General features: G+C 37.4%; 1 protein-coding gene across 2 annotated transcripts; it reads left to right on the top strand.

Annotated features, from left to right (window-relative positions):
* The first annotated feature begins 974 nt into the window (after positions 1 to 974).
* On the top strand, positions 975 to 11,890 carry amacr (alpha-methylacyl-CoA racemase). 2 transcript variants are annotated; one of them, XM_088435917.1, is made up of 6 exons: positions 975 to 1,053; positions 1,724 to 1,992; positions 2,080 to 2,223; positions 3,220 to 3,380; positions 5,784 to 5,970; positions 7,997 to 11,890. In XM_088435917.1, the coding sequence occupies exons 2-6, from the start codon at positions 1,746 to 1,748 to the stop codon at positions 8,404 to 8,406; spliced, it is 1,149 nt and encodes a 382-aa protein (XP_088292043.1). In that variant the 5' UTR covers positions 975 to 1,053; positions 1,724 to 1,745; the 3' UTR covers positions 8,407 to 11,890. The 2 variants fall into 2 exon arrangements, with proteins under 2 accessions (XP_088292043.1, XP_088292044.1); XM_088435918.1 differs by having other exon boundaries at positions 989 to 1,053; positions 1,736 to 1,992.
* The last annotated feature ends 3,618 nt before the right edge of the window (positions 11,891 to 15,508 follow it).

The raw sequence follows: 15,508 nt of genomic DNA, 5'->3' as shown, positions 1-15,508 counted from the left end.
GAAGCCGAGAGTCTTCTGATCTGACTTGAAACTACAGGCACAGTTTTCTTATCTCTGTTTGCTTTTGTGCTTTGACATTTTCAAGAATGTGCCACAAGCGACTCTTCATTTGCTGCCTTGTCTGCTTCTAGTCGCATTTAATTCTTAAATTTATTGGGGGAGAAATAAACGATATTTACTGATATAGCCTTCCACAAGTAGTCTTTCCTGAGACCTGCCATTAATCCTGAATTATTTTTAAATACTTCTTTAAATTGTGTTCGATTTTTTTTTTTATTTTACGCACCTTATCTGCTCAAACAAGTCATTTAACAGACTAGCACATAATATACATGTAATGCATTTATTTGCCTGCGACTGGTATCCATTTACCACAGAATGGAAGCATATAATTTGGGATAATATCTCATTTGTGCTGATGCAGCTAAATCCACACAATGAAGTGGAAAATTAAAGCAAAGCAAATGGGCGGCCAAATATAAAATTGTATGTATAATTTGGCAGAAAAAAAATGTCCTGTCGGAATGTTTTGGAAGAAAGTGCCGAGTGGCCAATTTTACAATTAGATGAGTTTAAAAGAAAGTTTATGTATAGTATTTGTAAACAGTTTTACCACTCGACGTAGCGTTTGTTCTCACCTTTGCCATAAATTAATAAATTATCCAAAAATCGATTAATGTTACCCATTGCTGCGCAGATGAGCATTTAGTTGTAATACCGAGGGACCCATCAAAAAACTCAATTTCCCATAAAGCCATCAGACAACCGACGTTGTAAATTTGACCTATCAGGACATGCTGTCAAAACATCAATCTAAGCAAATACTCTCTTCAATGCATGAGTAAATATCGCATAATGAATTCAATCTCAAAAGTTACTTACTCTTTTCACATCGTTTTTTTCTTTATGTAATGTTTTTGATATACAGTTATGTGGTTTAATCACGTGACTTACACAGACAGCCTTATTGTAGTCACGTGACTTGTTCCATCTGCGCGCGCATCTTCGCACGGCTCCTCGCTGAAGCCAACTTCAACCGTGAAAACATTGCAGGTTAGCCACACATGTCATCTTATAGTTTTACATTTTTTGGAAGGATAGAAAACCTCCCAACTGTTGAATTTGTTGTTTGTCGTGTTCATTAAATGTTGGAAAAATTCGCTCTTCGCCGTGATCGTCCCACAGATGACATTAATGTGTCACTTTGGACTTTGAACTTCTTGCATTTTAGTTTAAATTTAACACGCGAAAGCTAGCTTTGTTTTTAGCCGTGGTGCGTTCATGGGCCCGCGAACTTTTCAATAAGTACACACATTAATTTATATGAACTAAAAATTTTCCATTGAAGTTAATTCATTTGTCATTGAACGGCACATTTACATTTAAAGAAGAAAAATGGCACTCCGTTGATTAAAAAAAGAACAAAAATAAACGTTATAGTTTTTCTTTACTTTTCTAATGAATATTTGCGTTGCAATTTTCTCTTATTAGCGATCTTGAGAGTATTGGAGTCAGCAACTCCTTGTGACTGTTCTAATTTCATGTTTGTATGTTTGATTGCCATTTTAAAAAAAAGACAACTGCAGGTCTTTGTACCTGTACTTGTTTTAATATTAATACTTGTGGCTCTTAAGGTTCTCGAATTATAGATAGAATTATAGAATAGATATAAATATAATAGATATAATTTTAATCAATACAATACTTAAAAAAAAAAAAAAAGTTTGTTTTTCAGTGTTTCGAACATGGCATTGGCCGGGGTACGCGTGGTCGAATTGGCGGGCCTTGCCCCCGCACCGTTCTGCGGAATGATCCTGGCCGATTTCGGCGCCAAAGTGGTCCGCGTAGACCGCACGAAGTCCGGACCATCGATGGACACGCAGGCTCGCGGCAAACGTTCGGTGGCCATCAACCTGAAGACCTCAGAAGGCGTCGCCCTGCTCCGTAAGCTCTGCATCCAATCGGATGTGGTCCTGGAGCCTTATCGCAAAGGTGGGACTACGGAGGTGAACATGAACCACTATTTAATGCGTGGGTCACATTCCAGACCCAATCACAATCTATTTTATGATTTCTTAGGTGTGATGGAGAAACTCGGGCTTGTTCCACAAGAGCTGCTAAAAGAAAATCCTGGTCTTGTGTACGCACGCCTTACAGGATACGGACAAAGCGGAATGTACGCCAAAGCTGCTGGACATGATATCAACTACCTGGCCATGTCAGGTACAAACAAACGTATAGAATCCATACTAATCGGCGAAATGCTTGAAGCTGCTGCTGTGACACAAATTGTTAGGGCAATTGAGAATAGATTTGCTGACTGCAGCCAGACCGCCAAGTAAACAAGGCATAATAAAAGCAATTGAATGAAGTAGCAGCCAATACAATAAACTATAGAATGTGATGGACACGTTCTTATTTTCACTTGGCGTAAAATGTAATATGTGGCTTGCGTTTTTTAATGCAATGCTTTTCAAATGATATTCAAATGGACTTGAGATCGACAGATAAGCTTTTATTTCAGGGCCGATACTGATGCCGGATACTGATGCCGGTTGTCGGTAGTCAAGAAGATGGATGGATTGATGAATATTAAGATATTAAGATTAATTTAAAAAAAAAGGGGGGTGATCTAGAAATGCACCAATATGGCGAATATCGGCCCGGCCGATAATCGGTCAACGTATCCCTAATGAGTAACCCCGGGGGATGCATTTGATTTTAACAAGCTTTTTGCAGGTGCAAATGTAATTTTTAATTTAATGCCTTGGCAGGAACAATACATTTTTGTTTTCAAATTAATAACAAATGTAATGGAATATGAAGCAGCTTATTGATGAATTTTTTTTTCATTCCAACTTTTAATCATCATTAACAGGCTCGAAGAGAATGGCCAATGCTTGTATCAGCGGCCATCACGAGTACCGATACTTGCCTGGTATCTGCCTGATGCCAATATCTCGATTGGTACTCAAAATGTTTGAATGAATCAAACCTTTAAAGAAATGTTTGTTGCGTTTATTGCTTTGATAAAAGTCAATCATCCAGAATGACTGAAACATATTTTGTTTATCGTTCACTATCAGTATATATACAATTGTTAATTTTTGCTGTCTTATTTGGTTGCTCCACTTACACACTGTGTCCGGCCTCAAACTGTGCGATGCATTCACCGAGTGTTGATTTTCTTGTACTTGTCCAATCCATTGTCACCCACAGGACTTTTATCCCGCCTGGGTCGCAGCGGCGAGAAACCGTACGCGCCGCTGAATCTCTTAGCCGACTTTGCCGGTGGCGGCCTCACCTGTGCTCTCGGCATCGTCCTGGCCTTGCTGGAGCGAACAAAGTCAGGGAAAGGGCAGATTATTGACGCAAGCATGGTAAGCAAAGCGAGTTCGCCGCTTGAATTTGAGTTGGGATTTATCTAAGGTTCGAAAAGGGGCCACACAACAAACAAGGTTGCACTCATTGATTTGTGATTTGTTCTGCAAAGACAGAAAGAAAAATGTTTCAAACTTAAAATGTGCTGGACCTAAAATTGATCCTTGGGGAACGCCACCTCAGCCACCTGACAAGCAATCTTTAGCCATATTCTGCCAGTGCGGTAGGATTTAAATCAATGAATGTGAAAATAAAAATGGACTCCACTCAGATCTAATAAGGTGACGTCAGAGAATTTTTATGCCAATATTAATCCTATCAGGATTAATCCTGATAATCCTTAGTCAGAAAACCCAGTTGAATTCTTTAATGTCACTTGGTTAAAAGTGAACTCAACCCCAACATTTTCTAAAAATACTATTATATATTTTTTTTCATTCACATTTTATTCCTCTTTTTTTCCATTATATGATGTTTTTCCATTTGCAGTAATATTCTTTTATATTTTTGTTTAGTGGTATTAAAACAATTTTTGTTTATCATAAATGTTTCTCTCTTGTTATACTGCATGTTTTTTCGTTTCCAGTATATTTTCGTTTATTTTATTTATTTTCATTAATTATACACAACTTTCCCTTTTTTGTTTTAAAGCTGTAAAACCCATCCCCATAAAGTTAATAATAATTTTCAGACTGGCATTAACATCTTCTTAGATTCCTCTCATCCTCTCTCACAAATGTAAACCTTTATAGATTTAGAAAAATAACTGCACGTTTATAGACTTAAACCATTTGAGAAATGAACATGAAAGGTTCATCCATTTACTTCATTTGTATGCTTCATCTAGGCTGATATTAACATTTTCTTATATATATATATATATATATATATATATATATATATATATATATATATATATGTATATATATATATATATGTATATATATATATGTATATATATGTGTGTGTGTGTGTATTGCCTAAATTTTTAGTATAACATAAGGTAATAATCCGATTAATAATCCATTTTTTGGATGCCCTAATAACTGATTTCAAAAGAAATCGGGGCCCAACAGCATATATTACCAGCGGGAATTCGCCACAGCCCCCAAAATGACTCACTCCAGGCCATATCTTTCTACATATAGAGCATAAATTGAATGCATTCATGTTTTATGGTCCATCCGGCGTGTTTTCAATACGGTAATACATTTCTATTGTCATTCTGACAATTTAATGACGTTGCAGTGAAAGGCATTGATATTTTACACGCCAATAGTAGTAAGTTGTGCTTTGTTGTCGAGAGGGAAAAAAAGCATTTTTTTTCTAGCCAATAGGCTACATCAAGCGGTGCACATGTTATCTTGCCCTTTGCAATGCACTTAAGGAGACTGCTGTGACATAAGTGACGCCTGACAATTGTCAGTAAAAAGCAAGAGCTCTTCTTCTGACTATTTTTTTTCTTTTTTTTTCCTGGCATCCATCTCAAGGAGCGTGGGTGTGTTTTGTCCATCAAGTTGCACAAAAAAGACAAATGAACACAATGTTTTAGTATGGATTGACACCAAAGTCAAATTGATCCCCTTTCCCGTTCTTGTGATTATGATAGTCCATTAAACGAATCAATTCAATCTTATCCGCTGCGTGGATCCTATTATGTCCTCTGTGATTTCGGGTTTTCATTCATCGCAATATAAGAAATCGCCGCTATTCACAAAGTATAGTGATCGAGCCTTGTCCAATTACTGCTGGACAATTACACTAATCACCAGAGAATCATCTGTGGACCCGTCATTCAAAACAAAACAAATATTTTTATGTGAGCAGTGCAAGTAAGTTTTTTACACACAGCCTAAAATCACAGTTTTAAAAGGAAATGAAATACAAAATATAACATAAATTAAGCATAAACTACCAGTACGGTTCTCTCGTTCCCCTGCGTCTCGGATGCATAATTTTTGACGGGGACGTATACTTTCGAATCGACATGCGTCCCTCCGACGCCTGCCTTGCATCAAATTATTAATCATCGTCCATCTCCTTGCTTTCTGATTGTCTATTAATAAAGTTTGACCGACTTATCTGATTGTTTTGTTGACATTCCCTTCAGCGCAGCGCCATCTAGTGGATGCATAACGCAACCCCAGCCACTACTGTAGCTTCTATTCTATGTGCCTTATAATGCGGTGCTCCCTATATATGAAAACCGTTTTAAAATTAGCCATTCATTGAAAATGTGCCTTATAGTCCAGAAAATCTGATAGATAAGATTTTGTGGTTCCTATAGAAACACTATTAAAATCTTCCGTACCCCCTGAAGCGCCTTCCCTTACCCCAGGGGTTCTTGCACCCCTATTTCCGAACCACGGACTTAATGTAGCTTTTCCACTTCCTGCTTCCAGGTGGAAGGAGCTGCCTATGTGGGCTCGTTTGTATGGAAATCCCGCAGCGTCGGCTTATGGGATCGTCCTCGCGGGGAGAACCTCTTGGACAGCGGCGCTCCTTTCTACGACACGTACCGGACAGCCGACGACAAGCATGTGGCTGTCGGCGCCATCGAGCCACAATTCTACAAGCAACTGCTTAAAGGTTTGGAGAAGTGAATGTCCTTCATGGATGAAACTTGTTGGGATAGTTGGCATGCTGCGAGATGCTCAAAAACAAAAAGTACATTCAAAAGTGTTGAGGGAATTACTTTCTATTCAAACAAGTTTATGCTGGAGTGCATTTGAAGTCCTTTGGCCCTGTCGAACTGTTATGTAATTTTCTCAAAATTATCACAAAAATGTTCATGTTTTTTAATAAGAAAATAAGCACGTTGTAAAAACATACAGTAATGAGCAGAGCTGTCAAAATTAATCGATTATTCGACAACTAATCATCACTAAATTAATCGACAACTATTTTAATAACCGAGTAATCATTTTAGAGCCCATGTTTAGCTTAAAATGATCAAAATAAATATATAAAATAAAAACACAGTAATGAGCAGAGCTGTCAAAATTAATCGATTATTCGACAATTAATCCCCACGAAGTTAATCGACAACTATTTTAATAATCGAGTAATCATTTTAGAGCCCATGTTTAGCTTAAAATGATCAAAATAAAAATATAAAATAAAAACATACAGTAATGAGCAGAGCTGTCAAAATTAATCGATTATTCGACAATTAATCACCACGAAGTTAATCGACAACTATTTTAATAATCGAGGAATTATTTAGAGCCCATGTTTAGCTTAAAGTAATCAAAATCCTTAAATGTCAGCTTCTCAACACTATTCTGTAGTCCTTCATGAAAGTTGTTTTGCATGTATTTAATCACAATAAGAGTCTGGAAAAACGATGACAGAGCCACTGATTGAATCCGTTTTAAGGTGAGTACATCAATCCCTCTTGCGTAATATTGATTAATTGTTGTTGTTTTTTTAACACATACGTTACAAAATAAACAATACTCAATCAATAAACTCTAAATGAGAATAAGTGGTTTTGTAATACACAATTTTATTCAGCTTGATTAATTGATGATAATCACTAAAAATAATTGATTTAAAAATATTCTATAGTGACCGTTAAATTGCTTGTGAATAAAATGAACAGCTTTGCTTTTTTTTTTTTGCTTCAATGAATGTAGTGCTCAAGAAGCCGCAATAAATATATTAGTTGATCTTTTCGAAGCTGAAAAGTATGTCTAACAGTGTTGCATTATGTCTACATGTTGCTCCATTTTTTTACCTCTTCATAATCATCAAATCAAAACTAGCTTTTCAATCAAAACATTCAAATAGCATTTCCACTTTGTAAATAAAAAAAAATACTTGTTGAATAAAATAAAAAAATAAAAAAACATGAACCATGTCAGGAATCCAAAACAAATACTTCAGGGGTGGTTGAAAACACTTTTCTTTTGAAATATAAGAGCAAAGAAAATAGGAAGAAAGAATTTTTATTCATCTCCTTTTGTTTCAAGGGCTTCACACTTTATGTGTGTGTTAGTGCCGTTTTTGGTCCGCTTTTCATTTCGGAGCAATTTCCGTGCAATCGAGGCTCTTCCCAGCCTGCTAAGTGTCAATATGTGAACAACCCCAAAGAGGAAAATGAGTTTTAGAAAATGCACTTGTAGCAGTGGAGTTTTTTTTTTTTTTTTTTAATAGTGTGAAATATTTTGTTCTGCTATGTACTTCCTGACCAGCGCAAAGCATTTTTGGATGAAAAAAATAGAATAGAATGCCTTTATTGTCATGATATAGCTTGTATACAGCAAAATACAACAAAACAAAGTAAAACTTAGAATGAAGGCACACAACGAATTGCTCGGAAGGCGCAATAACACAATTTGGGAATAAGCTGCTTCCTGTTCCAATATATTTGCTCTTAATTTGAAAGGAAAATATGCTGTTCCTGTCATGACGATAGAAAGAATAATTAGACTGCCCCTTTGTGCCAAGACTGCCTCTAGTGGAGTGAAATAATATTACAAGTGCTTCATGAAGCTTTAACCCTGTACACATGCTGAATTCCACCATTTGGGTTACTGCCACCTACAGGATCGGAGTGGAACATTATTCATTATGATTTCCAACATGATTTTTTTGTTGTTTCCCGCCAAAGGCTTGGAATTAGACGAGGCCCAATTACCACCCCAGATGAGCTTCTCTGATTGGCCAGAACTCCGGCGGATCTTCTCCGAGCGTTTCGCCTCCAAGACGCAGGCGGACTGGTCGCAAATTTTCGATGGGACCGACGCCTGCGTGACGCCCGTTTTGTCGTTCGATCAGGTGAGCTCACACCCGCACAACAGCGAGAGGGCTTCCTTCGTGAAGGACTCCGACGGGGAGGAAAGCCCCCGGCCGGCCCCGCTCCTCTCCCGGACCCCCGCGGAGGTTTCCGTCAACCCCGGCCCGCTTGCTGGAGAACACACTGTGGAGGTGTTGAAGGAGTACGGGTTCAAAATGGCGGAAATTGACGAGATGCTCACTGCGGGCGTTGTAGAGTGGAACGGCATCAAGGCAAAACTGTAACGGATATTTTTTATTGTAAGGAGTCAAAAAATTTGGACTCTAAAATTCTAAGCATAGTAAATAATTTGTACTTTAATTAATCATGGAGATATTTTTCTCATTTGACTTGATTTATTGGGATTTTTGATGGGTGGAGGGTATTTTTGATCGCGTCTCAAAGTGAGAAGAGGAAAAAGCCGTAAATATATGAATAAAGATGCAATTTTTGGTTGAAGTTGCAACTTCTCGAGGGGAAAGATTTTGGCAAAATAAAAAAAAAGACTTTTTTTCTGTAATTTTTTTTTTTAAAATGACAATAATTTCTCAAAATTACAAGGTTGATGAACGGCTCAGTCATTTAGGCAAATCTTTTCACATCTGCTTTCTTTTAAAATGCCCTTTGACAAAGTAGTGATTGCAAGGGGATAAAAAATGTGGTTAAACCATTAAAGTGCTCATTTATAAAACGTCACCGTGAAAAAAAAAAACAATCAATAAACTCCAAAAAAGCCACCGCCTGAGACGCTCCGCAGCCAATGAAATCGCAATTATCGATTGGCGCGGAGATGTGACACTGTGTCATATTTGCACACAAAGTATTGATGATAATATGTAAATAATATTCACGTCTCAACGATGTCCTCTGTGTACGCTCAAAGGCCACGCAGATCAAGTGCTATTGTCATGATTGAATTGAATTCTGAACCTAGGAGATAAGACAAAAAGGGCACATGTTATCTGCATGCCAATCACTCGAAATTGTAATCGACTGACAGACTGCCCTAAAGGTCACGATGCAGAGCAACATCCGTTTACTTCATAGGCTGCATGTAAATGACGTTTTTTTTTTAGATATATTCCCCTATTCGTTTTTGTCCACTTTAGTGGCCATTTGTTTTTTCTTGACTCATTCTCGCTACTCTAATCCCGGTGTCCTCAGTCGAGGACATCCTGGCCTTTCCAATGACGTCTCACGTGCTGGGCCAAAATGGACACAGCATTGGACACAAATTAAAAGCTTGGGTCTCAGGAGGGTACAGAATCCAAAATGTAGTCAATCATAAAGTACAAAAATCACTTTTCAATATAGAGCTTTTTAAACTCTGGACGTCTTGAAAATGTTCATGGAAATAAAGTACAAAAGTAATTAGAGGGATCAAGCTGCTTCAGTGAAGTGTCTCAGGAGAATAGCTTCTTTGAAAGCTTTTCTCCACTCTGCTTTCTAATCATCAGATAAGAAAAAAAAAAGCCTTCTCATATTTATAATTCATCTGAGGGGACACAAATGAGCTAGCGAGCCACTTGCCACGTTTTTTTTTTTTTTTTGCGCCGATAATGAAATATTAGCACATCGTCTTCTTATCCCAATATCTTCTCCCATTATTTTTTATTCGTCACTGAAGCTAGAAATGCACACTTATGCACACGTGTCTTTCGTGTTTTTTTCTATTGTTTTTCTCTCAACGGCTATCAAGAAAATGAACATAGACAGGAAGTTATTCAAAGTACACTGACGGATGAATTAAATTGAATCTGATGTTTTCTGTTACCGCAGTGACACAAGCAGCCAGCCTCTTTTTTTTTTCTTTTTTTTTCCTCCCCCACCTCTCTAGTGAGATCCCTTCATTAGATTTAATTTACTTTTAACTCCTCTGGGGAGTGCATTTATCAACATTTCTAATCAAAAAATCCATTATGTTTTTTGCGGGCCAGGAAAAAAAAATGTAAACATCCCATTGACTGCAATCTATCAACCATCTTTGACTGTTGTTTTGTTCATTCTAAAAATTAGAATTCTGAGGTAGGCTGCTAGGCTAATAGGAGAGGTGAACTAAAAATCTTAGTTTAAGCACCCGTGTTCACTCCCAAAACGGCGCAGATGCCCTCAAACAACACAGTTATTAGGCTATTGTTAAACTTGACTTTTTGCTGAATTTTTAAGTTATTGACTGTAAAGCTTTCTTGATTGGTTTATGTATGCAAGATTCAAGAGATTTATTGTCATATTCATAGTTGTATGCCTTTTTATTTTCATTTCAATTTTCCTATGAAGATTTTTTTCTATCACCTTGCCGTCCTACTCAGTCCAAACTTGCGTGACATCATGAGAAAGGCAACGATGTCCTCTAACTTTGGACACGAGTGCTTAAGTGTTCCAATGAGTCGAAATATATGGACCAGAAAAAAATGTCCACTACAGTGGACACAAATATCATAAAAAGGTCAGTCCTTGCTTGCATATGGACATACAAACAGAAACACTGATGCTTTTTGTTCTTTTTAATCCAACCTATTCATTTGTGTCCACTACTGTGTCCATTTTGACCCAGCAAGAGAGCAAATTGAATCGCATCCCGCTCAAACACACGAGATATTATCGGAAAGACCAGAATGTTCTCGATTGAGAACCCTCGGGGTAGGGTAGATCGAATCAGTCAAAAGATATAGATAAAAAAACAAATGTCCGCCACAGCGAACAAAAATGAATAGGCTCAGGAGATCATTGTTGAGTTAGATGACGTCTTTGTATATGTGAGGAGCGTACTGAACAGAACCAAATGTATCCTCAGGTGCTAATCACTTAGCATTGACTAAAATGTCAAAAAGTGGACCCGCGGTGAGTTCTGCACTAATTTATAGATGAGAAGAATCCAGCTTGTTCTTCTTGTCACATATATCAAGGTCAATAAGTTGACCAAGCCCGGGCGTCCTTCAAACACCAAACTGTCATTGAAATGTTAGCCGACGGCTACCAAATTACTACTTGCCGTAAAATGCTAGAAGACAAAACAAGTCTGCCATTTCTGTTTGAAGCAGCAATTTTAGTGTCGATTCCAGGTGTCCGTCAAACAACACGTTTTTTGCAACCGTTTTCAGTTTGTCCCATGTGTACTCGACAGTTAGACGATATTGCGTGGCAATCAATGACGACCTGTTGTCAGGGCTCTTCACGCTTTTGACAGATCATCCGAGGATAAATGGAGGGAAATGTTCAGCTCTTTTGCTTCGTAACAATGTGAACGTCAAGTTGTCAACCAGGCTTTGTGCGCTCGATTGGGTATTTTAGAAGTGGGTGGTGGGCACACGTGTCAGGATACAGCTGCCTCGCTCAGCTAAAAGCGTGCTGGAAAGTATAATTTTCTGCCTTTGGATACCTCTATCAAAGAGAAAAAAAAAAAATTGCGGCTTACATCTTTTTAGCCTTTGTGTCCCTGCAATTTGAATCAAAAGATTTCAAATTTGTATGCATGATTGTTCGGAAAGTCATTTGAAAATCCGACATAAAACACAAGAAGTCTTCTATTTTGATTTGATACATTGAGTTCAAGGTGGCATTCTGTCGAATTTTCTCAAACATTGTTTTCTCCTCCTGAGCCCACTTAAATGACAACTGTTTTTGTTTTTTTGACTCTTTTGACTCTTTGGAGCTATCTTACTATATTTTTTCCACACAAATCTAGGTGTCTTATCAGTTTTCATAATAAATAAAACCTTTTAAAACTGCCCTCTTATGTTTACTTTGGTTATCTTTATTTAATACTGTATAGGTTTGGGAAGGAAGTTGACCAAGTCAGGTAAGTCAAACTAAAAAAATAACTGAAAATATCTGCTTGGAAGCTCCGCTGTTGCCTGTCACTTTTTTTTTGTAACTTTTTTGCACATGCTCGCTGTGTTGCAATGGCGTCCCCCTCAAAAAAGAAAAAAAAAAAAAAAAAGACAGGATATCACAGTTTAGTGGTAATTTCTAATTCTAAAAAACAAAACAAAAGTAAAGTGGTATTCAATTGTTGCAAGGTGGGCACAGCGTACCAAAAATTTGATAGTGATCTTCCTTGTCTAATATTTAAATTCGTTTTATGATCTTAATTCATAAAGTGGGCAAAAGAATTAAAGAATTGAAAAGAAGACTAATACTTTTTCAGTGTGCTTTCAGTGCCGCGCAACTGTTGTAATCTCTTCTGTGCTGAAAATGACTGCCATTATTTTCCTCAAGACAGAATGTGCTGTCGCATGCCGCCGATTACGCAACCAGTGTGGCAGCAGGCGGAAAATTGAACGAGATTACATTCATGCTCCCTCGTTGCACTTTCATTACCGGCTTCAAGCAGCAAAGGACATCGTTATGTTAAACTAACATTTCTTTGTCATAATCGTTCCCTTTACGGTGAGCTCTTCAAAAGAATTGCGATACCGTGTCGAAATCATGTGGCAAGCTGTGAAATCACTGGCTTTAAGTGAAACGTTTTGATTTGAGAGCGCGGGCGAGTAATATGCTAACATGTATTAAGAGTTGGTCACTACTTATTTTTTTTCTGGGGGAGTGGGAGTCAGAACATTTTTTGTTCTTAAAAACACTTGCGACACACTTTAGATATTTTCTGAATTCTCCTATCCATGCGTACCATATATTTTGGATTAAGCCGTAACTTTTTTCTCATGATTTGAGCCTTGCAGTTTATTGTCCAGTGCAGCTTATATGCATTTTTTTTTTACCAACCACCAGGGGGCAATCCACCGGTAAAGCTGTTCATTAAAATAATCAAACGCGAGACAGAAGAAGACTAAGTATTGATTTTGAGTTTGAACTGCTATATTACTCTGAATACAGGGACGTTCGGTGCAAAAATGTTAATGTCAACATTTAATGACAGTGAAGGAGCAGGCTAGCAAGTAGCAAGTGACAATTTCGAAGGTAAGGAATTTTGAACTCAACAGTACTTGCACAAATGTTGCCTAAGTTTCCACCGGTCACAATGGGGGCGCACTATGCTCAAAGATTTTTAAAGGTTTAAAGCTTTGACATTTTTAGGAGGAAATAACAAAAATACACTCCACTGCGCCTGTGGCATTTTGCTACCAATTTAGAAATGTGCTGCTGAGTTGTGGAAGTGGTCTTTTTTTTTTTTTTCTCAACCTTTCGGGCAAAATACCTTCATGTCAATGGCCCTGACTTTACAAAACACTCTTTTCTCTGGAATACATGTTTTGAAGTAGCACGTATGACTCTTAGTTTCACAGTTGTTCAAACAAACATGTTTTTATGGTGTCCAAGGTTAGCGCATTTGGACTGGCAACCGCTGCATTTTATATATATGGAAAAAAATAGACTCAAGTAAAGAACAAAAACATAATGCAGTACTGTACTAGCTAGCTAGCTTGCGGACTAAATAACTAAGAAGCTTGATAATGTGATGAAATTATTTTGAAAATCAAGTACACCTGTAAACCATTTTCGGTTTGCATGTAGCTTTTATATGTTGAACGTTTTAGCTGGTTACAACAGAACGATGTATGCGCTACATATTGGAAAGGAATACCAAGCAGCTAGCTGACTAACACGCTAATTGCCTAACGGTGTAATAAAATGTAAACCAAGTATCCCTGTCTTCCAATGTACATTCAAAAACATGCATTTCTTGTTCGCAAGTTGCGCTAGCAAGTAGCTTTTATGTATTTATTGAACGATTTAGGTGCTTACAACAGAATACACTTTATCCAAAACATATTGAAAGAGAATACTTGCGGGCTAGCTTGTTCACTAACTAAAAAGGTATCCGTAGTCTCCGTTTTTCAATGTAGACGCTCAAAAGCATGTGTTTCCTATTCGGAAGTTGCGTTAGCATGTAGCTTTTATTTGTTGAACTATTCAGCTGGTTACAACAGAATATGAATTACGCGATACATATTGAAAAGGAATACTAGCTAGCTAGCTGCCTGACTAAGAAGCTAACTGCGCCGCCGTGTAATGAAATTATATAAACCAAGTACTCCTGTCTTCCAATTTAGACATTCAAAAACATGAAATTCCTGTGCAAATATTGTTAGCATATAAACTTCCAGTTGTTGAATAATTTAGCTGATTAAAATTGAATACAGCTTAAGTGGCAAAGCTACATTGTGTCATATTTACAAGCCACTGTACCGCCTAAAAAGCCTCAAAAGGTTTCTAAATGTCACCAGCTGGTGGAAAATAACGACTTTCTATTCAACGGGGCTTTACTGCCTTGTTGCCATTTTTCACTTTGCCGTTTGCATGTTCTCCCAAGAATAAACGACGGTAATGATAAATGGCGCCATTAATGAATACATCATTTCTGTACATACTCTGAGAAAAGACAAGACTTTCAGCAAGTATGATACATCTCTTTTTTTTTAATACTATAATTCACCACACATAAAAGAGGTGTTTTGTCTAGAAGCATGATGCAAAAGCATATGGCCTGCAAGCTTATTTCTTAGAAGAGTAAGGGTGTTATTATCACCCGAGGGAAGTAAAAATGAGAATCAGTCGCATGAGAATTCGCTGACGCACATCACATAAACGCAAACACAAATTTATATTTTCTTTCTATTATTGTTTCATATCGAGCCCCAAAGCATTGTAATCAACTCAATGTACAATTGTACACAAGTGGCCCGACCCCTCATTGATTCGTGAAATTATTTTCTTAACTATTATTACTTCTCATCCATAATGTATTTAAAAAAAAAAAACACACACACGTGTTTGTACCACATTCATAGTTTCACTAATATCCTACTCTTAAACATTTACATGACAAAATTTACAAGTGAAGTTATTGTGTTTTTGTAGGAGTTATCAGTCACAAACGTGTGTTGTCACATTTAATAACATTTGCATATTAAATTAAAAATGTTGGCTGGAGGACAAAAACAAACAGTCAATAGGTGTCATCTGCACATTGCCTCATTTTCGGACTTTTTTGATGAGCACTCCCTCTGATATGACAGAATTTAGATTCATGTGTCATCCTGAGCCAGGTTTCCTCCTTTCATCTTGTTACAGCTGATACGACGATAGGGATTAAATTAGAATTTTTTGACATGTTTGTCAACGCTTTCATCATGTCGACACTTTGAAGTTGGTACGTGGTTTCCAAAGTTAGGACTGCCGTGTATCGGACAGTGATCATTAGAGTGGACGGCTGCTTAAAAGTTTCTTTCTTCTTTGTTGGCCTTTCTCAAATGGGGGTGTGCACACCCTTTGGGGTACCCAAAAGTACTTTCGGGGGTACATGAGATTTTGCCAGGGTTTCTGCAAGAATCTGGCAATCTAATATACTCCTATGTTGCTATGAAAGCAACAGTATATTTTACTTTT

The sequence above is a fragment of the Hippichthys cyanospilos genome, chromosome 15 (assembly GCF_059441005.1).
Source record: "Hippichthys cyanospilos isolate Australia breed blue-spotted pipefish chromosome 15, RoL_Hcya_1.0, whole genome shotgun sequence".
In the NCBI taxonomy this organism is placed as follows: domain Eukaryota; kingdom Metazoa; phylum Chordata; class Actinopteri; order Syngnathiformes; family Syngnathidae; genus Hippichthys; species Hippichthys cyanospilos.
This window is presented reverse-complemented; position numbering and strand designations above follow the sequence as displayed.

What these genes read in the sequence shown, in the direction of transcription:
- amacr (XM_088435917.1), top strand. Translation starts at nt 1,746, where the DNA reads ATGGCATTGGCCGGGGTACGCGTGGTCGAATTGGCGGGCCTTGCCCCC. An exon ending in AGATTATTGACGCAAGCATG is followed by an intron (nt 3,381 to 5,783) that starts GTAAGCAAAGCG and finishes TCCTGCTTCCAG; the next exon opens with GTGGAAGGAGCTGCCTATGT. An exon ending in CTACAAGCAACTGCTTAAAG is followed by an intron (nt 5,971 to 7,996) that starts GTTTGGAGAAGT and finishes TTCCCGCCAAAG; the next exon opens with GCTTGGAATTAGACGAGGCC.